Here is a 26,299-nt window from a genome sequence, read left to right as displayed (position 1 = left end):
AGCACCGTTTACCCCTTTTGCACCTTGCCCGATAGAACGGCTTCCTGGGAAGTGTGCATCCTTGTTTTTTCACCTCTCATTGTGTTTCCCCCTCGTCCCACTCCACCAAATGTGCAGTTTAGATATCTAGAGGTCCATTATGGACAAATGATCTGTAGAGGTTTTCTTTTGCTTTGTTTTTGTCATTTTTGGTTGTTGTTGTTATTGTTGTTTTCCTAATAGCAAAATTTTATTATTACTCTTCCCCAAACCCCCTTCCACACCCTTATAGCAAAATTCCACATACTAGAACTGCTTTTACCCTCTCCTTTCTCCTAGAGCAGTCGCTGTCTCAGGGAATTCTCTTGTTTGAAAACCTTTATGCCAAGACAGACATGCACTGATTTATTTAAAAAACTTACAGTGAGTTTCTGTAAGATTCATAACACTGTGCTAAGTGGTATTATTATAGGGCGATTGAGTGAAGTATGTAAAACCAGTGAGATTTTGTGGGTAAAATACTCAAACATATTTTCACCAAAACTACTGTTTCAATCATACTATAATGCTTATGTTTATAAAATGCTTCTAAATGTTCTGTTGTAAAATGCAGTTAATATAGGTGGCTTTAAATTATGGGTTAATTTTTTTCAACTCTTATCCTAGATAAGCTGTATTGTCATTAGAACATTTAAATGATTTGCATTCTGAGCTTGTAATGTTAAAATTTTAAAATACATCTCAAGACTAAACTTTATAATGTGTTACATTTTTAGGTCAGAAGACATGTCTTCATCTGCATGGCATCTTTCCTTACCTCTATGTGCCATACGATGGTTATGGACAGCAGCCAGAAAGCTATCTTTCTCAGATGGCATTCAGTATCGACAGAGCACTTAATGTGGCTTTAGGCAATCCATCTTCCACTGCTCAGCACGTGTTCAAAGTGTCATTAGTATCAGGAATGTAAGTATATGTTAACTTTTTAAATTTCTTTATTTGTATTTCTAGTACCATCCCAAGTAAAGAAAACCTGTCTGATTCAGAGATACTGTTTATTTTTCTTTTACTTCTAATCTAATGGAAGTAAGGCAAATTTTATGCTGTAATTTTTTTTTTTTTTTTTAAGATTTTATTTTTTTGTCAGAGAGAGCACACAAGCACAAGGAGGCAGAGTGGCAGGCAGAGCAGAGAGAGAAGCAGGCTCGCCACTGAGCAAGGAGCCCGATACGGGACTCAGTCCCAGGACCCAGGATCATGACCTGAGCTGAAGGAAGCGGCTTAACCAACTGAGCCACCCAGGCATCCCTATGCTTTAATTTTTTAAAGTAAATTTTTATTGCAGTGAAAGATGGTTTAACCTTTTCCATTTCTCCACTTCTTAGAACTGTAGAATTTCATGTGATTTATTTTAACATATTTATTGAGCATCTTCCATTTGCTAGGCACTATTCTAGGTGCTTGGGATATATTGGTGAACAAAACAAAGATCCCTGCCCCCATGGAGGTTATATTTTAGTATTTGGAAACAAAACATAACTTAAAGATATGACACAAAATAAATGTATTTATTACATGATAGTGCTATGGAACAAAGATGTAGAGTAGTATATGATGGATCCATAGTGTAGGGTAGGAAAGTGGACTGGTGGCAATTTTATACAAGGTCATCAGGGAAGGTGGCATTGACAAGGTGAATGACATTTGAGCAAAGACTTGAAGGTGAGGGAGTAGGAATTACATGGAGGTGATCAGAATGGAGGAAAAAGAGAGTAGGACAAATGAGGTTAGAGAGAGATGAATGGATGGAGATCATGTTGGCCAGTGGTTCTTAAAGTATAGTTTCCAGGATCACCAACATCAGCTTTACCTGATTTGACAGCTAGGAGAATGCATCTGTCAGACCTCCAAATACAGCAAGCATGATTGAACAACAGCCCCACCAGCACGGTGAAATCTATCTATCATTCCATATGAACTGAAGCTGCTTTCTGTAGGCTATTCCTAACCAGTGGCTAAACCTGGTAAGGGTAGGAAGGCAGGCCTGTTCCTGGGAGACACTTGAGAACTCTCTGAAATTCATTCTGCACTTTGATTAGAATTACATTACAATAGAAGACATTTCTACTGATCTTCCCTCTGTCCCTCTCTGTTTCACATGGGATCAGATGTGTATCAAGTTTGGTAACTATCCAAGGCTCTCCTGGGTCCCTCCTCATTTTCTCTCAGTCGTTTCCCCTGATAAATTCTTACATATATTGGCATCTACTTCTCAGAGGACTCAGATTAACATACCTAGGAACTTATTTAAAATATATTCTTGGGTCCCATCCTAGACCTAATGAATCAGAACTCTGGTGGTAGGGCCCAGCAATTTGTGTTTTAATAAGCCTTTGTAATGATTCTGATACACACTGGAGTTTGAGAACTACTGCAGTGGGTTGTTCTGAGGACTATGACTTTTACTCTGAGCTCTTGCAGAAATTTGAGTAGCCACAATTTAACTTAAACTTGAAAGGATTACTTTAGCAGTTCTGTGAAAAGTAGATCGTCGGGGATAAGGGTAGAAGCAGGGGAGAGCATTAGGATTCTGTTTCATTAATCTGGGTGAGATGAGAAAACATGCTGACTTGTACTTAGGTAGTAATGGGAGTAGTGAGACGTGGTCAGCTTCTGGATCTATTCTGAGGTTTGAGTCAATAAGCTTTGCTATCTGATTGGATGAAGGTTGTGACAGGAGTCAAAGATGACTATAAAAATTTGAGTCCATACTGCTAACAGGATGCAAGGTGCAGGCAGAACAGGCTGGCAGGGAAGATTTGGAGCTCATTTTAGAACATTTTGAGTTTGAGATGTTTATATGAAAACTATCTTAAAGTCTCTCTATTACTTCCACCTTAATCTAGGCTTTCCTCTGGACCATCACAGTATCTTTAATGGGATTTCCTTCTATTTTTGTCTTGCTCCAGAGCCATGAGAGTACTCTTCTTTTAAGATACACTGAATCCTCTTAAAATCACTTAAAATCCTTGAATGGGGGCGCCTGAGTGGCTCAGTGGGTTAAAGCCTCTGTCTTCGGCTCAGGTCGTGATCCCAGCGTTCTGGGATCAAGCCCCACATCAGGCTCTCTGCTCAGCGGGGAGCCTGCTTCCTCCTCTCTCTCTGCCTGCTTGTGATCTCTGTCAAATAAATAAATAAAATTAAAAAAAAAATCCTTGAATGGCTTCATATTGTTAATGGAATGAATTTAAGCTTCTAACCACAGCCTATGTGATCTGACCCCTGCCTACCTCCATACTTAAGTTCACTGTGCTCCATCTAGAAATTCTATATGGGTCTTCTTTCAGTTCCTCTGATGTGCCGAGCTCTTTCCCAGCTTCATACATGCAGTTTGTTTTCCTTGAGTACTCTATCCTTCTCCAGTCCTTTAAATCCTTTACCTCTTCAAAGAAGTTTTCTCTGATTTCCTTACTTAAAAATAGGTTGTCATTATTGTTATTCTGTATCTCTGCCCATTCTTTGTTTCCTTCAGCACTTAATGTAGTTGGCAATTATTTTTAATTTTTGTTTACTTAATTTTTATGTATTTCTCCCACTAGCATGTAAGCTCTGCAAGAAAAAGGACCATGTTTGTCTTGTCCACCATGATGTCCTTAGCACTTTGTATGGTGTTGGACACTTAGTAAATATGGCTCAGCCACTATTTGGTTGCATAAGTGAATGAGGTACAAGTTCACACCTATCCTATGATAGTAACAATTAGGTTAAAGATAATTATCAGCTTTATATTCTAATTTTTTAATGTTTAATAGTTTCTAAGGAATTTCCTATACATATTCTCATTTCAAAGTTGAGTTTCCAAACGGCCTAGTAAAATGAATAGTTACCAGTCTTTTTTTTTTAAAGTAAGCTCTTTCCCCAACAGGGCTTGAACTCACTAACCTGAGATCAAGAGTCACATGCTCTACCAACTAAGCCAGCCAGGCGTCCCACTTACCAGTCTTTCTGTATTTTTAATGGGTATTTTCTTAAAGGCATTGTCATGGTTTTAAGAATCCAAATACCTGAGGTGAAAGATGAGCTGTTCTCTGGCTGCCGTTCTCTTTTCCCCTTATTCTAACTTTTTTCCCAACCTAGATCCCTTTTTTATTACCATACATTTTAGCTTCTATGATATTTTAGTCCTTCAGTTTTTCCTACTTCTTTAGACAAGGTTGCGCATAACTACCAAATTAAAATTTGTACAGGTTTAATTCCAGTCTTTTTGGATAATGCATTATCCTGAGGCTAGGTCAAGAGATAGGATTAGGACTTTAGGCTCATTTCTGGAATTCCTTGCTATTTAGCTGCCATGATTCTAGAAAATATCCTAAAAAGAGATTCCTAATCCATGTAAGTTAATTGAGCTCTTTTGCTATCCATTTTCATTTTCCTTCTGTTATTAAAAAACACTTAATTATCAGATATTTTTTAAGCATAAAATATCTTTTCAAACTGTTCCATCCTGCCTTCTTCCATCCAAAGGATCTCCCTGTTGAGGAATTCTTTTAGCAAAACCAGCTGAAGCCAACAGCAGGAAGTAAGGGTTGCCAGTTAGATTTTACAGAAGCAGAAAATTGAATTTATAGAATTTCCAGGCTATATTTTGGGGCCATAGATGTGAAAACAGAATCCTAGATTTATAAAGAATTTTAGAGGTTTGATAGTCTTAACTTAAAATCCGTTTTTGAAATTTATGAAATTTTAATTGTAAAACCCTAAAGATTGTTAACAAAACCAAAACAAAGCAAAGAAAACATGTACTACACTGCACATTTAAATTTTTCCCCTATTTATCTGGCTAAAAATAACTTGTGTCTCCAGGTAGAGAACTCTATTTATCTATATGAGAAATACCATAGCAGGAGGAATAAACAGTTGAAATTTTGCCAGTGAGAGAGAATGAAATCATTCATGTAATGTGTCTTTGTTTCATGGCAACAAAAATGGGGTAAATAGTGGCCAACTAGACGAAGTGGTTAAGTGTTTTTAAAACAAAGAAGGGTGGGGCGTGGGGGGAAGAGTGAAGAAGGGTAAGGGATAAGGAGTGATGGTCAGAAAAGGCTTTTACGAGGAAGTGAGAAAGTTTCAGTAGAAACCTAAATGAAGACTGAAAACAAACCATGCCAGTGTTCAGAACAAGCTTTCCAGGCAGAGAGAATGGCAAGTACTTGAGAGTGGAGTAAGTTAGAGGGGCTAAAATGTTCAGGAAGGCTAAAGGAGGAGTGATAGGACACAAGATTGGAGTGAGTGGCAAGGACGAGATAAAGAACCTTTTAAGACTTGGTAAATAGTTGGGTTTTTGTTTTTGTTTTTTTAAATAGAAATTGCTTTACAACAATCATATAGATGGCTGTGACCTAAAAGCTTAAACTAGCTAGGGGAAATAAAAGTTTATACTCTAGATAATGACTCTGCTGCCAGATTAATCCTGTATTTGATGTCCTCTACACTGTCCGACATGACAGAAATGGTATCCTAACGAGGATAAGTTCTCTCTAGTGCCCATTATAAAGGGACAGTATTTTTTAAATGAAAGTGAATGGGTTTACCCACCTAAAGATTTAACCAACCACTTATTTACAGATAAACTCTAGGAAGATAGGAAACTTTTTATTTTATATGCAAATTCATACTTGTTTATATATTATTTCTAATTATATCATCTTTGAAAGCGATAGTCTGGGGGCACCTGGCTGGCTCAATCTATAGAGCATGTGATCCTTGATCTCAGGGTTGTGAGTTCAAGCCCCATATTGGACATGGAGCATACTTAAGAAAAAAAAAACAGTTATGGTAGTCTGTATATCAGAGGTACTGGTGTAGTTTCAGATCCTTCTGAAATGATGCAACATGATATTCCAACTTATTTCATCTTGCACTGAAGATTCTTTCTCTCCTGACCATGTGGGATATTGCTTCTTCCTTTCCCCATTCTAGCTAATGCCCTTGAGAAAAATCCAGCCTCAACATAATTAGGGTCCTCAAGTAAGGCCATGGTCTTTTCAATCTCTTAAATTCCTGTCTGCACAGTTTTCGTAGGCCTCATTTGAGTTGGATGTGTGTTACGCACACACACATGTATATGTGCATATACAATATAGGTAAATTGTCTCTGGCTAGTGAACTTACAAAATCAATAATAAACAGAGACAAATAAGCAAAGTAACATGAATGCTGTTAAGTTTTTTTTTTTTTTTTTTTTTTTTAAGATTTTGTTTATTTATTTGACAGAGACAGAGAGAGGGAACACAAACAGGGGGAGTGGGAGAGGAAGAAACGGGCTTCCCACTGAGCAGGGAGCCCAATGCGGGGCTCGATCCCAGGACCCTGTTATCATGACCTGAGCTGAAGACAGACCCTTAACCGACTGAGCCACCCCGGTGCCTCGTGAATGCTATTAATTAAAGGACTTTATTAGTGAAGAAATACAGCTTTTGACAGAAAGAATGGGAAATAGGTCAAGAAGGTACTTGAAAGGTCTCTGTTTTTTTTTATACATGGTTAGAGTAAAGAGAAAAGAGCCTTTTTTTTTTTTTAATTTTATTTATTTATTTGACTGAGAGAGATCACAAGTAGGCGGAGAGGCAGGCAGAGAGAGAGAGAGGAGGAAGCAGGCTCCCTGCCCAGCAGAGAGCCTAATGCGGGGCTCGATACCAGGACCCTGAGACCATGACCTGAGCCGAAGGCAGAGGCTTTAACCCACTGAGCCACCCAGGTGCCTGAAAAGAGCCATTTTTTAATAAAGATATTATGATTGAAATTAAGGTATGAATGGTTTACCACTCCTTTTTGTCCCTAGTTTTTGAAAGTCTTATTTTTAAACTTCTTAAAAGAAGTAACCAGATTTCAGTATTTTATATATTAACCTATTGTAGGTTTAATTGGAAGGTTTTGAATGGTTTTGTTTGTTTTTTAGGGTTTTGGTTAATAATATAAATAAGACCGAATTAGGTCACCTGAGTCTAATTTGGGAAACAAGCTGCATTACTTCATCTCTGAATGCAGAAAATAATTTGAAATATCTTTTTCTTTTATTTCAGGCCTTTTTATGGTTATCATGAGAAGGAAAGACACTTTATGAAGATCTATCTTTATAATCCTGCGATGGTGAAAAGGTACAAGATAAATAAAAATATGAATAACTATCACTTAAGTATTTCAGTAATAATAAGAAAAATCTAGAAGAAAGGATTATGTAGTTTGTAGCATTATTAAAGGAAGAGACCATATGTATATTTATGTGCAAAGAGAGAGCCGTAACTTGGCCTCTAAAAAGGATATTTTAAGAGTGACAGGACCTTGCTTCATGGCCCCTTACTGCTTCTTTTCTGTCTTAGGTTTGGAGAGCCTGTAGAAGTAGATAAAGAGAGATGATGGCTGCCTTGTAGGATCTTAGTAGCCAGAGCAAATGTTCAAAACCAGGAGAAATTTGCTCTTTAGTTTCAAAGCAAAAAGAAATATATGAGAGTGAGGCCAGAGTATAAACTAAGAACTCAAAATCCTTTTGACTCTTTATTAATGTTAGTGAAATTTTATATCCCGGGTTTTTTGTTTGTTTTGTTTTGTCTTTTTCTTTCCCTCAGTAAGTCTGTCTATATCTTATTTTGTCAGTGGTCCTGGAGTCTAAGTCATTAATGGCAGGAAGGGCACATGTAAAGAAGATTTCAGTCGTCCTCTGGGGCTCACAACAAGGGTTTTCATTCTGTGTGGTGATGAGTAGGGTAAAAGTGTCCTTAGAGAAATGCTTATTGTTGTTTTTTCAGAAGACCTCTCTGCTAGTAAGTACTAGGTTTCAAAAGGTAACCTTTTGGTAAGACACAAATTGAATGTTTCCCCAGAGTGGATTTAGGCACCAAGAGAGGCACAGCTACCAACGATGTGAGGTTCATTCTGAATTAGGCCAACTGAGTGCTTCACTGAATCACTGCCTTAATCCCAATGGTTAGTTATTCCCTTCTCCAGGTAACCAGTGAAAACTAGTTTTCTCTATAATCTGCTCCCACCCTTATCCCAAACAGCTTCTGTTATGTAGGGTACTAAAACAGTTTTTCAGAACAGGTACTTACAGACAATGATGTTTCTTGTACCACTTCCCTTGGTCACACTTTCTTATATACATGGAGTCTAGAAGAACAATCATTGTGAATTCTTAACCTATCTTGTACACACAGTACTGAGAGAGTAAACCTTAATCATTTTACCCTTTCTCAGCCCCAAGTGTGCTAGAGGGGGACCCATAAATAAAATTTGCATAATCTTTAAAAATAGCCTAGTTCTATGTGAAGTATACATCTAATCTTTTTCTTCCTTCTGACTATAACAGTCAAATACTTATTAAACTCTTTCCAGTAAGTTTGCTTTAAATTATATAGTCAGGTTATCATGTGCCTATTGAAATTCCCTGATTTATTGAGAGATTACCTGTATTCAAAATCTGGCTCTACTTCTTATCTCCTGGGACGATTTAGGCATGTTATTTACTCTGTGACTTATCTTCCTCATCTGTAAATTGGGTTGATGTTAGCACACGTCGTTCTGATATCAAATGTGTTAATATCTATAAGTCGCTCCAAACAGTGCCTGGCACATTATAGGTGCTGTGTTGGCTATAGTATATATGAAAAAGATTTTCATATTTTATATGAAATACAAAATTTCATATTTTATATAAATTAAAATATTTATTTTTTATTTACCCTTGCTCTTAACTACTTTTCTCCCCAGAGGCAATTTAAGAGTGTGGTGTGTGTCCTTTTTTTTTTTTTTTTTAAAGATTTTATTTATTTATTTGACAGAGAGAGAGAGATCACAAGCAGACAGAGAGGCAGGCAGAGAGAGAGGGGGAAGCAGGCTCCCTGCTGAGCAGAGAGCCCGATGTGGAGCTCGATCCCAGGACCCTGAGATCATGACCTAAGCCAAAGGCAGAGGCTTAACCCACTGAGCCACCCAGGTGCCCCTATCCTTTTATTTTCCATACATATATATACACACATGTCCTCTTTTTAAAATTTCCATATACAGGGGCACCTGGGTGTCTCAATAGGTTAAGCATCTGTGCCTTGGGCTCAGATCACGATCCTGGGGTCCTGGGATCAAGCGCTGCATCAGGCTCTCTGCTCAGCAGGGTGTCTGTTCTTCTTCTGTCCCTTCCCCCAGCATGTACTCGCTTGCTGTCTCAAATAAATAAATAAAAATCGTAAAAAAATTTTTGCACATACAATTGGTACCCTGCTAGAACGTAAGCCCACAGGCAAATATTTTTTTTTGCTATGTTTGATGTATAATCCTCAGTGTTCAGAATCTATGTGTCTGGCACAGAGTAGTCAATAACTTTCTATAGAATGAATCAATCCTATACATACCATTTGGAGACTGGTCTCTTGCTTTCTCTACTTGCTCATCTCCTGTGAACTTTACTGCCATTCTTTTTTTTTTTTTTTTTTTTAACATATAATGTGTATTATTTGCCCCAGAGGTTCAGGTCTGTGAATCGTTAGGCTTACATACTTCACAGCACTCACCATAGCACATACCCTCCCCAAGGTTCATAACCCAACCACCCTCTCCATATCCTCCCTCACCCAACCCTCAGTTTGTTTTGTGAGGTTAAGATTTTCTTATGGTTTGTCTCCCTCCCGATCCCATCTTGTTTCATTTTTACCTTTCCTACTCCCCAAACCCCCTACTCTGTTTCTGAAGTTCCTCATCTCAGGGAGATCATATGATAATTGTCTTTCTCTGATTGACTTATTTCGCTCAGCATAATACCCTCTAGTTCCATCGACGTCATTGCAAATGGCCAGAGTTCATTTCTTTTGATATATATACATATATACACCGCATCTTCCTTATCCATTCATCTGTTGATGGACATCTAGATTCTTTCCATAGTTTGGCTGTTGTGGACCTTGCTGCTATAAACATTTGGGCGCACGTGCCCCTTCAGATCACTGCATTTGTATCTTTAGGATAAATACCTAGTACCTACTCTTACCACACCCTGAAATTTGTCCTGCCTCTGAGATTTTAAATGCAGACATCTTGATTTCTGACTACAGTCTTCTTTTTTTTCTTTAATTTTTGAGATCTAATTTACCACAAAATTCACACATTTTAAGGATATGCAGTTCAGTGATTTTTTTTAAAGTAAATTTGCTGAATTGTACACTTACCACTATAATTCAGTTTTAGAACCTTTTCATGGCTCTAATAAGATCCTTTATATGTTGTTGGGGGTTTTTTTGTTTGTTTATTTGTTTTTAAGATTTTCTTTATTTCACCCAGAGAGAGACAGTGAGAGAGGGAATACAAGCAGGAGGAGTGGGAGAGGGAGAATCAGGCTTTCCACTGAGCTGGGAGCCCAATGCAGGGCTTGATCCCAGGACCCTGAGATCCTGACTTGAGCTGAAGGCAGACGCTTAGTGACTGAGCCATCTAGGTGTCCCTGTTTTGTTTTGTTTTGTTTTGTTTTGAGGCTTTAAACTCCCTGGACGCACTACTACTGCCCCATTCTGTATAACTTTCTCCTGCAATTAATTTCTTTCCTATCCAGCTTAGATTCTGTTCTCTATCTTTTCAACTCCTTTGTCTGCCAGGTTAACCATCAATTCTGGGTTAATCTGTTTATTTACCTTTTTTTCTCTGCTATAAACTCTGGCTTCTGATTACTGTTAGGATACAAAAAAAAATCACAACAGAATGGTGCCACTGTGAATTCATAGTCTTCAACTTCACCTGGGCCCTGCCTTGCCTTATTTCTGCTTTTCTCTAATTTTCTTCCTACCTTTCTCCACCCTCTTTACTCAAATGTGAAGCCCCTCCTGAGGCTTTGCCTTCTACTTCACAGAGAAAATGGAACTCATCAGTCTAGAAAAGTAGTTGTTAAATTGTGCACTGGGGATTCCTTAGACCCTTTCGAGAGGATCTGTGTTGTCAAAATCAGATCTCCATGTTGCTAAATCTAGTTAATACCATTTTGTCCTTAACTTTTGACCTGATGTCTGTCGTTATAGTGCTTTAAAATAACCCCAGGTGTTCATTTCTTTGATATAAGCCTCCTCTGATTTTCCTTATACCTGTCTGATTATTCATATTTATGCCATTTTGTTGGTTCCTCTTTTAACATCTGCAGCTGTCCTTGGGGTTATGTCTTAGGCTTTCAGCTTTTCTCTCTGTACTCTCACCTCACTGTACAGCCTTATCTACTGTTATAGTTTGGTTTAACTTTTTGTTAATCTTTATGCATTTGACTTCCAGGTATATATCAATAACCTAAATTTTCCTCCAGAGCTCTGGATCAATGTGTCACACCATCTTCTGGATAAATAGAATAGCTCTGCCATTAAGAGTATGGGCTCACAAATCAGAGAAAACATTAATTTTAGCTCTTCCGCTTTTAATTTGTATGATTTGGGACAACTTTTTAATCTAAGACTCAGTTTCTCTATTTATAAAATGGGGATAATAGTATCATAGGTTTGTAGTGAGGATTACTTGAGATTAAGCATTTGAAACACATAACACAGTGTTTAGTACATAGTCCTTAAATATGTTAGCTGCCTCTGCTGTGTAAATGAAGTTATTCTTGTCCTCATTCTCATTGTCATTCATTGTCAGTATTTTTATGGAAACCTACCTGAATACCCCACAATACCTAAACCCCAGTATGTCTAAAACTGAGTTTATCCTTAATCCCTCTCTGAAATTCTGCAAAGAAACCTGTTTTTTTCTAGTCCTTTCTATTTTGAATAAGCGGGCAGAGGCGGAGAGAGAAGCAGGCTCTCTGCCAAGCAAGGAGCCCGATGTGGGACTCTGATCCCTGATCCCATGATCCCTGAACCCTGGGATCATGACCTGAGCCGAAAATAGTGGCTTAACTGACTGGGCCACCCAGGTGTCCCTAGTCCTTTCTATTTCAATAACATGGCACCACCAAGAAATCTAGATATCCTCCTTAACTCTTATTCTGCCATATCCTCCACATCTAATCAGTCACCAAGCCATGACTGTTCCTTATATATCTCCTGAATCAACACAGTGCCATGATCTTCGTCAACGCTACCATCATCTTAGTTTTTCCACAATACCTTTCTCACTTCCTAGCTCTAGTCCTGTGTATTGTCTAGATACCCTGGTCATTTGTCTTTCCTGCTCTTTACTTCAAAGGCAAATTCTGCTATCTCTGAATGTTTTAATAGACTGCATGATCTGACTTTTCATTATCTCTCTACCCCACACCCCTATAGACACACTCTCCACAGCCTGTCACTAAGCCTCACTCAATGATTTCAGTTCCCAAATAGGCCACGTTTTCTTGTGACCTTTCATATGTATAATTTTATTTGTGTGAAATACTCTTCCCTTTCTCCAGAGAAGAAATATCTTTAATTCATCATTTAGTCTCCTGCTTAGAGATTTCTCTTCAAGGAGGCTTTGCAGAAACAACTTCTGTACTTTTATCTTATTAATCCCTTCTGGATGTTTCATATACTTCCCTTGCATAGCACTTACACTTTTTATAATTGCCTATTGTTTGTATTCTCCATCATGAAGGAAAAATAACTCAAGAGAAGACAAATATTAAAATAGCAATATTTCAGAGTAGTGGATTTGAGTCATAAATCCTTTTTCAGAACGTTTGTAATAATCTTTTAAAATGTTTCTCTCAATGTTTAAAAGGAGAAACTCTTTTTTTTTAAAGATTTTATTTTTAAGTAATCTCTACACCCAACTTGGGGCTCAAACTTAGAACCTGGAGATCAAGAGTTACATACTCCACTGACTGAGGCAGGTAGGCACCCCAGGAAAAGTTCATATTTTAGAAACTTTTCACATCCTGTTTTTTTAATATAATTAGTATTAAGTTGGTTTTTGAAGTCAAAATATTCTTTATCCAAGTAGTTTTTTGTCATTTTCTTTGAGTGTGCAGCTGACTTTAAAACTTGTCCAAACTTTTATTTTTTTTTATTTCTAACAAAATACAAATTTTCAGTAAAATTAAAATAAAAAATTTGTGTGCTAATATAATGTGTTTCATTCTCTATAGTAGTATAATGTTTCATTTAACATTTTAGGAACCATAATTTTATGATATAACTTTTTCTTCTAATTTAGGATATGTGAACTTTTGCAAAGTGGAGCCATAATGAATAAATTTTACCAGCCTCATGAAGCGCATATTCCCTATCTCCTACAGCTGTTCATTGACTACAATCTCTATGGAATGAATTTAATAAATCTGGCTGCTGTCAAGTTCCGAAAAGCAAGAAGGAAAAGTAAGGTTAATTTCCCAAGTTCAAATTAAAGCTTTGAAACAAGGGTTATGTAATTGATGATTCATAAAATGACATATATTTAAAAAATAACTGCTGAGTGGATAAAGAATAAAAAGGAATATGCAAAATGGTATTAGGGTTCATCAGGAAAAGAATCTCAAAAGAATTTTTTTTGTAATAACTTTATTGAAATATAATTCACATACCATACAACTCACTCATTTAAAATGGACAATTCATTGGCTTTTAGTATAGTCACAGAGTTGTACAACCATCGCCACAATCAAATTCAGAACATTTTCAGCACTTCTAAAGAAAAATCTGTAGTCTTTAGCAGTCACCTTTAACCTTTCCATGCCTCCCACCCCTTAGCAACCTATTTTCTGTCTCTGTATGTTTGCCAGCCTGCACATTTCCCATAAATGGAATTGTATTTTTTTTTCATTTAGCCTAATGTTTTCAAGGTTCATCCATGTTGTAACATTTATTAGTGTTTCATTCTTTTTATGGCCAAATAACACTCTATTTTATGAACATATTACATTTTGTTCATCAGCTCATCAACTGATGGAAAATTTGGGTTTCCACTTTTTGGCTTTTATGAGCAAAGCTGCTTTGAACATAAGTTCAGATATTTGTGTAGCCATATATTTTCACTTCTCTTGGGCACATATCTAGGAATAGAATTTCCGGGTCAGATGGTCTAGCATCTTTTGTTTTTGTTCTCATCGAATTCCTTCTCTTCTGCATGAAACAAAATGAACCCAACATTTTTTTTCTGCCAATGCTATTGTCCTGTTTTAATTTTTTCTTTTTCTTCACTGCCATACTTCTTAAACCAGAGGCTAGCTTTTTTTTTATCTCATAGTTTACTGTCTATTCTTTTTGGTTTAACTTCTTACATTTCTTCTACAGTATCCAAACTGTGCTCTAAAAAGTAACCAGGGAGGATTTTTTTTTCCCCTGCTCAATAATGGACTAAGTGATTATAATTAACCTTCCTGTTAAAAACAATTTAAAGGCTAAGAAGATTTTTAAAAAATCTTAAATGCATCAAAGAGATACAAAACAGCAAAGAAATACTGGCCAAAAGAGGAAATAGACTGCTGAAAATCAACCTTTCTCCTGAAGGGTTTGCTCATCCTGGAAAATTTGGACTCTCCATTGAGACAGCCTTTCCAAATGAGAGAGGCAGAAACAAAACCCAGGGTCTCATTGGGTAAGATGCCCTTACAAAGTAGGAAGTGGAACAGCTTTAAGATACTTCAACACAGTTTGAATTCTTTGGGAATAAAAGAGATTCCCAGATCTAGAACTTGATCTGAGGTAATGATGGTCTGGTCATAGATTCACCCTTCAGTAGAGGCAAATTCTAAATTCTAAATTCTACTGTAGAATTTTATTACAGGTCTTAAATTATTCCTAAAAATAACATTTCAAATATAATATGTTCACACAAATTAGAACATACCAGACACACAAGAAAACTATCTATGAGCAAAACCTAGCAAACACTGATGTGTGCACATATGTGCACATACACATTCTCTAAAGACTTAAAAGGAATTCAGGCACTGGAATTACAGATGTAATTTGGAAAACTATAATGCAGAATCCTTATCAAATATAATACTATTTGCAATGCTTTAATATATAATGTTATATATACTTATAGTTGTGTTTGTCATGTCTCTCCATGATGCTGATAATACCTATACATGAAATAATTTAGATGCAGTAATACTGTTTCTGAAAACAGATTGTTTTATATTGACAACTTAAATATTACATTTTTTAAATCCACAAAAATTGAAGCATTGACCAATATATGACTCACCTTTTAAGTAGACCAAAATAATTCATTTGTTCATAACTAATTCTTCTAGATAGTAATCTCAGTTTTAGGTGCAACTTACAGTTTACTAAATGCCAGTTTTTCTCAATATCTCAAAATCTTAGAATTTTATAAAATTCTGTATAAACCAAGTTGTATAAATAGTCCATAGGATACCAAGATAGAGATAATCTGATAAAGGATGAAGTAGTCTGTCTGCCCAGTATCTTTCCTTTTCTCCATAGAGAAAAAGAGTAGAAAGTGAAGGCAGGAAGAGAAAAGATACAAAAAGGCAGGAGAAGGATAACTTCACTGCTTAACTTCCTTCCCTACAGGAATTGTTTCCCCAAATTCTTGTGAGGGCTTTGTTATTTCTTATCTGGGAGATCCTTCTTTTGGTGAGGGGGGCAATTTAGAGATTTTCAAGAGTAAAGCTTTAAGGAATCACATTACCAATTTCAAGACATTTATTATAAAGCTACAGTAATCAAGACAGCATGGTATTAGAAAAAGGATGGGACATACAGACCGATGGAACAAAAGAGAACCCAGAAATAGACCCACACAAATAACATCAACTTATCTTTGGCAAAGGTACTGTCGTAATTCAGTGAAGAAAGGATAGTTTTTTTCAACAAATGGTGCTGGAATCATTGGATGCCAGAAAATAAAAATAAAAGAACCCAGACACATATTTCACACCTTATGTAAAAATCAAAATGGATCATAGACTTAAATGTGAAATTTAAAACTGTCAGACTTACAGAGGAAAACAAAGGGAAAATCTGCCTGACCTTGGATTGGCAATGAGGTTCTAGGTAGAATACAAAAAAACCTTCCATGAAAAGAAAAACTGCTAAGTTGATTTTATCAAAATTAAAAATTTTAGCTCTGTGGAAAATACTATTAATGAAAAGGTAAGTCACATACTGGGAGAAAACATTTTCAAATTACATATCAGATAAAGTACTTGCATCTAGAATATGTAAAGAACTCTCAACAGTAAGAAAGCAAACAATCCAATTAAAAATGGTCAAAAGAGGGGCACCTGGGTTGCTCAGTCGGTTGAGCATCTGACTCTTGGTTTCAGCTCACTTCATGCTCTCATGGGTTATGGGCCCAAGCCCCACTCCCCCACACTCAGCATGGAGTTTGCTTGAATCTCTCCCTCTGCCCCTCTCCCAGTATGCACATTTGTGCTCAGGCTCTCTGAAATAAATAAATATTTAAAAAATAAAGTTCAAAGATCTGGACAGATCCTAGCAAAGAAGAAGATGTAACAAGGGCAAACACATGAAAAGATGATTGTTAATATTATATATCATTAGGGAAATGCAAATGACAACCACAAAGAGCTACTGCTATGTACCTTTTAGAATGGCTAAAATCCAAAAACTAGCAATACGTGCTGGCAGGGATATGGAACAACAGTAACTCATTCATTGCGGGTGGGAATGCAAAATAGTGCAACCAGTTTGGAATACAGTTTGGCAGTTTCTCATAATGTTACACATAGACTTACATGACCCAGTGATTGCTCTCCTCTGCATTTACCCAAGCGATTTAAAAGTTATGTCTGCCCAAGAACCTGTATGCAAATGTTTATAGCAGCTTCATAATTGCTAAAAGTCTAAAGTAACCAAAATGTCCACTCATTGGGGTAGTGGATAAACTTCCACTATACAATGGAATACCGTGAATCAGTAAAAAGCATCAAGCTATCAGTTCATACAACATTGATGAATCTTTAACACATTTTACTGAGTGAAAGAAGCCAGACCCAGAGGCTCCTAATTGGATGATTTCATTCATAAAACATTCTGGAAAAAGTAAAACTACAGAAATGGAGAACATATTAGTGGTTGCTAGGGATTGGAGGAGAGGGGAGTGTTGACTACAAAGCAAATATACAGGCAAGCTTTGAGGGTGAAGGAATTGTTCTATATGGTCCTGCATTCGTCCGTATATTTATCAGACCCATAGACTATACCTTAGTTAACCAAATGCTGAAGGTTAACATCCTCAAGTGGTGTCCTGCGATACTGTGTAGCCCCTCATGTGAGGTGATGAGGAGGACACTTCATCTCTGTGACACTTCAAAAACCCATTACCACAGTCTAGGGATGAGAAAAACGTCAGACAAACCCAGAGGTGGGGGGATGTTCTACAGGTTACCTGGCCGGTACTCCTGATTCTCAAGGCCATGAAAAACAAGGAGAGACAGAAATAGACCCGATGAGACTTAGGGAGATAGGATAACTAGATGCCATGTGTTGTACTGAATTGGACCCTGAAACAGAAAGTGGACAACAGTGGAAAAACTGGTGAAATTCAAATAAAGTGTGCAGTTTAGTTAATACTGATGTGTCTGTGTCTGTTTATTGACAGATGTACTGTCATAATGTAAAATGTTAACAGTAGAAACTCTGTACTACCCTTGCAACTTCTCTATAAATGTAACATTATTCCAAAATAAAAAGGTTATTGAGGGAATAAAAGAATACAGCAGCTTGGTTATCAGTATCAAATACAGATGATAGTTCAATTAGGATTGAGGAATGGTAAAGATTCTAGACTATCAACAGTAGGTTTTTATAGGAAGAGTAGGTAACTTTCACAGAAGTTTATTTCCAATAGGAAAACATGAGAAAAGTTTGAGTTGTCAAATATATGTAAGCCATTTATTTTAGTTACAGAAGTTAGATGAGAATTAGAATGTTAATTAGAAGGATTTTTTTTTTTTCAAGATACAGAAAATTTTCGCAATTTGAAGGCAGGAACACATGAGATTTAGTTGGAAATTAAAAGCAGGGAAATTGTTGCAAATATGATGAAATAAAATGTATATCTTAATTCCTTATACTAAATGTCCCTCAGGTTTTGGTTTGTTTTGTTTTGCTTGTTTTGTATAAAAGGTTATAGTGAAATCATGGAAAGAAGAAGCGAATCACTTTTTTATATTTTACCATGTTTCTCAGATACATTAAACTGACAGTTAACTTCTTATGGTAAATTAATATGTATTACATATATATGCATAACTTAACATTTTTATTTTGGAAGATGTACATAATGGAGTCTTGAAAATGGAGTAAGTTCAAAAGTAGAAAAGATTTAGAAATTTTAACAGTATATAGGCATATACAGTTTTTTTCTCAGGATTTCAGTTATATAATCAGGTGTCAGATGAATGGAAATGGTGCTAATTGCTGTAGTTGTTAAGGTGAAGTATATAAAGTAAACAGTAAATATTTTGAGCACCACAGAGGTATTTTGTATTTTTTATCATCCACAATTGAAAAATTATATAATTTTATGTGTGTGTGTATATATATATATTTAAGTTAGGGAGTTTCCATGTTCTTTAGGGAAATATGCTAAAACCGTACACAAAAAGTAGGTAAAATGTGTTTTTTTATAATGTTATCAATAACTTTGAATCAGTAAACTTGTATAGATTCTTTTTTCATATAAATGTGTTAGAAAATATTTATGGAAATTTACAACTTACAAAGTAATTTCATATTAATGTCCTAGCCACCTAACAGCAAAGTCTTTAAAAACATCTAAAGGTATATAAAATCACTTTCATGTTTCCGCATGTGTTTTATTGAAATAACAAAGGTGGTAGGTAATACCTGATCTCAGTCTTAATTACACTATTTTGTGATCAGGCTAACCAAATAGGATCAAAGTACTGGGGCACGTTGGTGGTTCATTTGGTTGAGTGTCTGACTCTAATCTCAGCTCGGGTCTTGATCCCAGGGTGGTGAGTTCAAGCCCCATATTGGGCTCCATGCTGGACACCGTGCCTACTTAAAACAACAACAACAAACAAAAAGCATTAAATTTAGCTGGAAAAGATTACAAATTTAGCATCTTTCTTAATGTTAGAATTCTGTCCATGCTACTCAATTAAGCTTTCTCTTAGAATTTAAATTCCTGTAAGAGATCACAGAAGAGTTACTAAAATGTAGAGACTACTTCAAAGTATGACCCCAGGACTCAGTGCCTGAAACCTAGACAACTAAGTGAACATGCTTAGTCCCTTCTTCCACCACTGGTCAAATTGTATTTGTATTTGCCCCCGGTTTCCAGTCACTGCTGTTAACTGCCATCACTTCTGGAATGTGTTACATATTTTTTTGTTGGGGGCATAGTGTTGAAGTATGTTTTGAATCTTAACCTGGAATCCGATTTCCATTAGAATTTTAGTGGAGATTCATACAGAATACCCTACGAATTTAAAAAGTCTATAAAAATTCTTAATTCTTCATTATTTTCAAAATGAGATTTTAATCATACCTACCACAATAGCACACTTAAATGTGTCATACTTTTATTCCAGTATCTAAGTATTGTGTCTATTTTTCTCTCATATTCATATCACAAATACTTTTGTTCCCTCTTAGTTTGGAACCATTGTTCTCTGACGTACATATGCATTCCTGTGTGTGTATGCATTTTAAGGACACAGTTTTAGAAACTAGTCATATAGGTTTTATATTATTTTACCTAAAGGGTAATTGTGTGCAAATTAAAAGTAGAATATATCCCCTTTTACCTTTCTATTCCTAGGTGATCCATTGCGTGCAACTGGATCTTGCAAGGATCGGCTACCAGGAAATTCTCTTACTGGTACTTTATTTCGGTGGGAAGAAGATGAAATACCAAGGTTAGTTAATGTTGTAAAGGGAAAAAAAAAAAACCTATTCATATATAACCTACTGTATTAAAAAAATCAGTGGTTACTATAATTTCATCTTAATTTATGTATATTTTTTAATTTCTAACTTTGTCAGAGAAGCAAATCTCAGCATTAGTATGTTACATGGAATCACAGATTTTAAAAACAGACCTTGGAAATATGAAAATAGACCTACTTATTACCTAATTAATAAAAGTAATCTGGGTATAAATTTTTATACTTCTCTCCAATATCTATCTACATTATGCATTGTAAATTGATACCCTATAACTTTTCAAATAAAAATCACATAGTAAAATAATTTAAAATGTAAATAGCAAATACTTTTAGTAAAAATAACCCTCAAATTTCTAAATATTTTTATGGAAAAAAGTAGATTGATGTACTGTGTATGAATAATGTAGTTTGTGATTTCTTTTGACCAGGTATATTATTTATTAGACTTTCTGGGGGAGGTAACATTTCTCAAATGTTTAGATTATAGATAGGTAATTAGTACCTATCTAAATTATCAATAATAGCTTTATACATAGAATTCAGAAAGGTATCTGTCTTATACCACAAAGTTTGCCCAAGCTTTCTTGATCCCTCTGTTTATCAGTTGGGTATTGGCAGGATAATTATGGTCTTCCTCTTTTCACATATGTCATCTGATGCTTTTTTAAGTAGGTAATTTTCATGAACAGTGCAAGATAGAAAAGGTGTTTAAATGATTTTATGCTTTATTTCTTAATAAGACAGTATGAATTTAGTAAGCGACTGAAGATAAATTATCATAAAAATATTTGTTTAAAGTTTATGTTATTTAAGATTCTAATATGTGCTTCACAGAATTTTTACATTTTAGAATTAGTTGGGTTTTTAATACCTAAACTTAAGAAAGAATCTCACTAAATAATGATAAAAATGCATTATTTTATGACAGAAGTAATTATACCAGAATGAAACTTTGAGGTCTTCAGAGTGATATGCACACTGACTCACCTTATCTCTTGATTGACTTGAACAAGTATTAAGACTTTTTGATAAACATGCACACACACGTTCACATATACATACATATGTACTTCTTGGTTCCTTCTCAGTACAGCAGAATTATTTTTTAATCATATTGAAATGGTATTAAGTTTAGACAGAATATTAATCACCACATGAAATCAAATTCTAATCAGTCCAGGGCAATGTGACCAAGAAGCTACTTGCTGCCTTCATTTTTTATGCTTGTGATACAGTTCCTCGATCTCTCTGAAATTGGAGCACATCAGTTTGATCCAAGGACTTTACCTATTCACTAGAGCCTTCAGTTCTGAAAGTTTTATATTTAATAACTTGTGTTTTGCTTGATCAAATAAGACCAAAGTTTATTAGTACTTGAAATCCATTTATAAGCAACCATCTTTCTAGTTAGCTCATAGTAAAGCTTTATTGTTTAGAAGTAAGTTTGGGGAAACCATATATAATAAAAAGTTCGTGATTTAGAATGTTTTTGGGGAGTCCATCTTATTCTTAGCAATTGACAAATTATGAGTGAAGATATGAGTAGGCAAACTAGTAAAATTAGAAGAGGTACTCAAGAGTTAGAATTTATAATAAATATAGGATAACTCTATTTTTTTCTCAGATTATCCTTTGGGGATGCTTATGTTGTAATAAACATGAGAATCCATTGTTTCACCAAGTACAAATAACATAATGTCAAAAAAATTTTGCCATGGATTAGTACTCTTAGATTTTATTAGTCTCATTTCTGCCCCCAGTGCTGTTATCACCTTCTTGCTGGGTATTTTTTTTTTAAACAAAGAAATATTTTACATTCCCTCACAAACATTATTACAAGGACTATGACAAATAGCAGCAAACTATTAAGGGATGAGAGTGCTGAGTTAGCAATTCTGCTAACCCTACTCGTTAACTCATTATAAATTACCACATATCATGGACCTTCAGGGTCATTTGCCTCAGAGTGTTGAATCCACAAAAGTCAAGTCTACCGCAGTAATCTCAACCTTGTCTGCCCAATCGATTGATCTGAAGAGACTTTTAAAATGATAGATGTTTGAGCTCCACCCTCAGTGATTCTAATTAGTATGTCTGTTGTGTTAAGCTAGAAACGGAAATGTTCAGAGAGGCACGATTGTCTAGTTACCATCCTATTGCTTATCTGCTTTTCATGACTATAATGAATAGTTTACATGTTTTGCTGACTCAGATTTTTTACTTACGGTTTTTCTATCTACTGGAAACAATTTGTTTAAAAGATTTTATTCATTTATTTGACAGAGGGATCACAAGTAGGCAGAGAGAGAGGGAGAAGTAGGCTCCCCGCTGAGCAGAGAGCGCGATGTGGGGCTCGATCCCAGGACCCTGAGATCATGACCTGAACCAAAGGCAGAGGCTTAACCCACGGAGCCACCCAGGCGCCCCTGGAAACAAATTTTTATTGTGAAAATTACTTCCTTTCATTAGGAACACCGCCTATACTGAATGTCAAAAGTAGTTTTGTAATAAGGGCAAGAAATAGTTGTAAATTTTTACTATGAGATTGCTTTTTTTTGTTGTTATTTTTCCCATCTTTTATCATGAATATGCTGCTCCTGGGAAATTCACCCTTGAAATTTACAGTATAATTCTTGCAAAAATTGTGAAACTTTTTGGTAAAAGGAGAAAACTCTGACCAAACTATTTTATCTACTACTTCAATTCATGGTAAAACTGGTTTTATTAAATTATGTGAATAAAAAAAATAGAAAAGCTACATTGATAATTTTTTTTTTCTGAAAGTGAAAGGGATATACTGTGATAGGTTAGCTAATATGTCCCTTCTCTGTCAATGGTAAAAAGATACAGGTATGTTTTGTATCTACATATATATATTATATGTACATATAGGGACTTCCTTAGGGATCCTTAAGGATAGATAATAGAAAATTAGGTTTTGCTAATATGTTTCTCTTAAAACACTAAAAAAAAAATCTTTCAACTAAAAATGTTAATGAAATCTGCCGTCACCTGCTTTCTAATAAAAGTTCTCCTTTTCATTTGGGGTCAGTATTTGTAGGAGATCTAAATTTTGGAATGAGCAAACTGGTATTCATATTAGATGCTGTATGTTCATTCTGTCAAACAGGGTTAATTATGCGGTATCTTCCTAATCCTGCTCTGATGAAAAAAAAAATGCTTTTGAGTAAAAGAACATTAGTGGAGAACTACCCTCTGAAGTTGTCATAAGAATTAATGGCCTTGTGGTATCAGCACTTTTCTTAGCTATGATCCCACTGTTGAACTCGTATAGTTTCTCAGTTCTGTAGTTATGGAGACTTTTAAAACCTTCCTTAGCTCAGCAGTGGTTGAAGGCAGGGAGAACAGTATCATTTGCCCCACTTTTCAGTATGCTCTCTTCCCCTTATCTCTTGTTGCATATTCTGTCCTCCATTGTTTTATAACCAGCTATGATTGCTGAGGAAGATGCCTCTGGGCGAGTGATTACAAATGTATATGGTTTCTGTATCCCTCTGTTGTCATCTAATCCCATTCTACCTGGATATGACCCTCATGCTAAAACATTGTACATTCCTTACATATAAAATATAATGAACCAAAATATATGAAATATACTGAAAAAGAATCTCCATAGAGTTGTCAGTACAATGGGTTTTGTATTTTTCTCTTCCTGTATTTTATTTCTTTATATGTATACACAGTATCGTCATGAATAATTGTGACTTACTATAATATCACTAAACATGAAAAGTTACATAAGAAAATACGCTCTTATGTGACACATGTTTTTTAAATCTGTTATTTATTTTTTAAGTAATCTCTGCCCAATATGGGGCTTGAACTCACAGCCCCAAGATCAGGAGTTGCATGCTTTACTGACTGAGCCAGCCAGGCACCCCTGATTATTATATTTTTGGATATCTTCTTAATACAGCTCTTTAATACTGGAAGGTGTTGAACCACAGAGTACATGTGAACTAGAAGTGGATGCTGTAGCTGCTGATATCTTAAATCGGCTGGACATTGAAGGTATATACACAATTATTAATATGTGTTTTTATTTTTAAAATTTAATGACCAAAATAGAGTAGAAAAAATAGGGAAGAAAACAGTAGTAGAGAAGTAATATATTATAAAAGGGGGATGCAAAATGTTAGGAAGATTTCTTCTGTACCTCTGATGAGACGGTCATTATTTTTTCACGGGTACATCCATTCATGTAAGTATATTTGCATAGACATGAGCCTAAAGTAAGACACTGAATACTTCAGCCATCATAAAAGAATGTCATATACTCTGCCTTTCAATTTTTTAATTTTCAGGTTATATACCAGGGAGGGAACTCTTAGGTGTATTGACTGTCATCAAGTGCTTGAATCTTACTCATTTGCTGGGTTTTCAGGAGCCAGTAGGAAGAAAACTAAAACAAAAGAATAATGTAATAATGTAGATTGGGAATGTTTGGTCATTTTATTACACAAAGCAGGTAATTTTTTTTAAGGCAGTATTTATTTTATTAAACTTTGGATTTCTTTTTCTGAGCAAATATTTTTCACTTTGATCCTTGTCATATTGAAGTATTATTGTGATTATAGCTCAAATTGGTGGAAACCCTGGTCTGCAGGCCATATGGGAAGATGAAAAGCAACGGCGAAGAAACAGAAATGAAACTTCCCAAATTAGCCAACCTGAATCACAAGGTATAAACCCAATAGTACTCTGGTGATTTTTTTTTTTTTTTTTTTTTTTTTTAAGTTTAAGCCATTGAGTTTTTACCTTGACGTTAAATTTTACTTTTCAAGTTACCTTTAAATGTTCTAGTTTTTTCCTTCTGTCATTGCTCTGAACTGTAATTCTTTACTTCCAAAGTGTCACTCATTATTTTCTCCCTCCACCCATACCCCCCACCACCATAGAAACTGTCATCTTCATTGTCCTTGGTTTTGACCTTACCTTGTCTTCTTATCCCACCTCTTTGATCCTTTTTTATCTTCTAGTATGTTCTAGGCTTTTGTAGAAGAGTCCCAATGTAGAAACACTACATTTTGTTCATTAAGCTTTAAAAATGTAACTCTTGAAATACTGCCCTTAAACTATTTTCTTTGTATGTCTTTAAATTCCCGCTATGATCATCTTGTACAGCTCAGAAAAAAATACTCATTTAATGTATTTTATGTATTACTAAATTCTGTGTATTACTAAATTCTGTATTAGTATACATACTAAATTATGTATTACTAAATTCTACATTTTATGTATTATTAAATTTTTCTACATTCAAAAAAGAATTTGAGGGCTTAAATAAATGCCATGAATACAATAAAAATTTTAAGTAAAAATAAAAGAATTAAAGATACACATAAAAGAATAAAAAGGTAATTCAGGAGGTAAATATATTTGAAATATAGTAGTAAGTATACATTAAAGTCAAATTAAAATTTTTATTGTGTCTTAGACACTAAAAATGCTATGATAAATTTTGAATGCCTTCTAAGGCATTCTAAGATAGAAATATTTTATAAGGGGGAAATTTCTAGGTTCAGAGTGTGTGGTACATTTATAGGTAGAGAGCAATGTTTTTGTTTTAGATTTAAATTATAGAACTTAATCTTGAACTTTAAGTGCTTAATTTTATAGCTTCAGTATCAACCATTTCTCTTTTGTTTGACTTTATAATAGGACTACTTTTAGGTGGTATTATATGTGTCAAGAGAAAGATAGGAAATTATAACTATTTTAAAAGCTACTCTAAGAGAAAGGAAAATATTTCATTCATTTGTTATCCACATGTTTTAATGCACTTTTAAAATTCAAAGATCGCAGGTTTGTGCCAGCAACAGAAAGTGAAAAAAATTTTCAGAAGAGACTTCAGGAAATTCTCAAACAGAATGATTTCTCTGTGTAAGTGGTTATTTATTATAGATCTCAGAACTAATTTTATTGCTTGGTTATCTAGTTTGTTATAAAGGATATGTTTTAATTAAGCAGAACATTATCAGGATCAGTGGACTACAGCGATGGATCTCAGGAGTTCTCTGCTGAGTTAACGTTGCACTCTGAAGTTCTGTCTCCTGATATTCTTCAGTGTACACCAGCCAATATGGTAGAAGTCCACAAAGATACAGAATTGAGCAAAGGTGAGGTTTGGTTTGCAAGTATACAGAAAATACTACCATAGACTACAGTAGTATTTGGTTGAATTAGCTAAGTTTCTTCCATTCCTTTAGGTTTTCTTCATTTCTAGAGGTAAACACTGTTCTAAAGTTGGTGTAAATTGTAACCATATATGATTGTATATTTTCTTATGTATGTATGTCCGTAATATATACTGCTATTTGGGGTTTTAAATTTTACGTAAGTGGTATTCTACTTGACATAAATTAAGCGACTTGCTTTTTTCATTCAACACTTTAAAAATAATTTAATTGAGGAGGCACCTGGGTGGCTCATCAGTTAAACATC

The 26,299-nt window shown here is 35.2% G+C and overlaps 1 protein-coding gene across 4 annotated transcripts in view; it reads left to right on the top strand.

Annotated features, from left to right (window-relative positions):
- Positions 1–26,299, top strand: part of REV3L (REV3 like, DNA directed polymerase zeta catalytic subunit) — a 183,020-nt gene that overhangs the window by 52,625 nt on the left and 104,096 nt on the right. For 3 of the 4 annotated variants that reach the window (XM_032858330.1, XM_032858328.1, XM_032858331.1), the window contains exons 2-9: positions 756–945; positions 7,062–7,136; positions 13,135–13,295; positions 19,708–19,804; positions 23,772–23,866; positions 24,433–24,537; positions 25,654–25,738; positions 25,823–25,974. In XM_032858330.1, coding sequence (XP_032714221.1) covers positions 851–945; positions 7,062–7,136; positions 13,135–13,295; positions 19,708–19,804; positions 23,772–23,866; positions 24,433–24,537; positions 25,654–25,738; positions 25,823–25,974 — 865 coding nt within the window. In that variant the 5' untranslated portion in view covers positions 756–850. The remainder of the gene's footprint in view (positions 1–755; positions 946–7,061; positions 7,137–13,134; positions 13,296–19,707; positions 19,805–23,771; positions 23,867–24,432; positions 24,538–25,653; positions 25,739–25,822; positions 25,975–26,299) is intronic. The other variant, XM_032858329.1, reaches the window with a different exon arrangement.

Source organism: Lontra canadensis, unplaced genomic scaffold, assembly GCF_010015895.1.
Source record: "Lontra canadensis isolate GAN:19392208 unplaced genomic scaffold, GSC_riverotter_1.0 scaffold14, whole genome shotgun sequence".
NCBI classification, from domain to species: domain Eukaryota; kingdom Metazoa; phylum Chordata; class Mammalia; order Carnivora; family Mustelidae; genus Lontra; species Lontra canadensis.
Note: the sequence above shows the minus strand (reverse complement) of the source record. Positions and strands in the feature narration are given on the sequence as shown.